The 421-nt window shown below is 47.7% G+C and overlaps 1 protein-coding gene across 1 annotated transcript; it reads right to left on the minus strand.

Annotated features, from left to right (window-relative positions):
* Positions 1 to 4: 4 nt before the first annotated feature.
* LOC110034236 (probable GDP-L-fucose synthase 1) lies at positions 5 to 418 on the minus strand (the record flags this gene model as incomplete). The annotated part of the gene is made up of 1 exon (XM_020738517.1): positions 5 to 418. A coding segment is annotated over one exon (414 nt), but the record flags the coding sequence as incomplete, so codon positions are not given.
* Between the last annotated feature and the right edge of the window lie 3 nt (positions 419 to 421).

A 421-nucleotide genomic window follows, 5' to 3' on the forward strand; every position in this document is an offset into this window, starting at 1 on the left:
CTTTCACCAACTCAGCCAGCTCCTTTATGCTCACCTCTCTCCCACTCCCCACATTGACATGACTAAGCCCGGAATATCGATCCATTAAGAAAACCACTGCATCAGCAAGATCATCTACATGCAGAAACTCCCTTAATGGCGAACCGGTTCCCCATACCACCACCTCTTTCGCCCCACTGGACTTAGCCTCATGGAATCGACGAATTAAAGCTGGTAAAACATGAGAGTTCTCAGGATGAAAGTTATCATTAGGTCCATACAGATTAGTGGGCATTGCAGAGATAGCATCCCATGAGTATTGGATTCGATAAGCCTGACACATTTTGATGCCGGCGATCTTCGCAATAGCGTACCACTCATTGGTAGGTTCAAGTGGACCTGATAGAAGTGCAGATTCAGGTATGGGCTGCGGGGCGAGCTT

The sequence above is a fragment of the Phalaenopsis equestris genome, unplaced genomic scaffold, assembly GCF_001263595.1.
Source record: "Phalaenopsis equestris unplaced genomic scaffold, ASM126359v1 Scaffold176292, whole genome shotgun sequence".
NCBI classification, from domain to species: domain Eukaryota; kingdom Viridiplantae; phylum Streptophyta; class Magnoliopsida; order Asparagales; family Orchidaceae; genus Phalaenopsis; species Phalaenopsis equestris.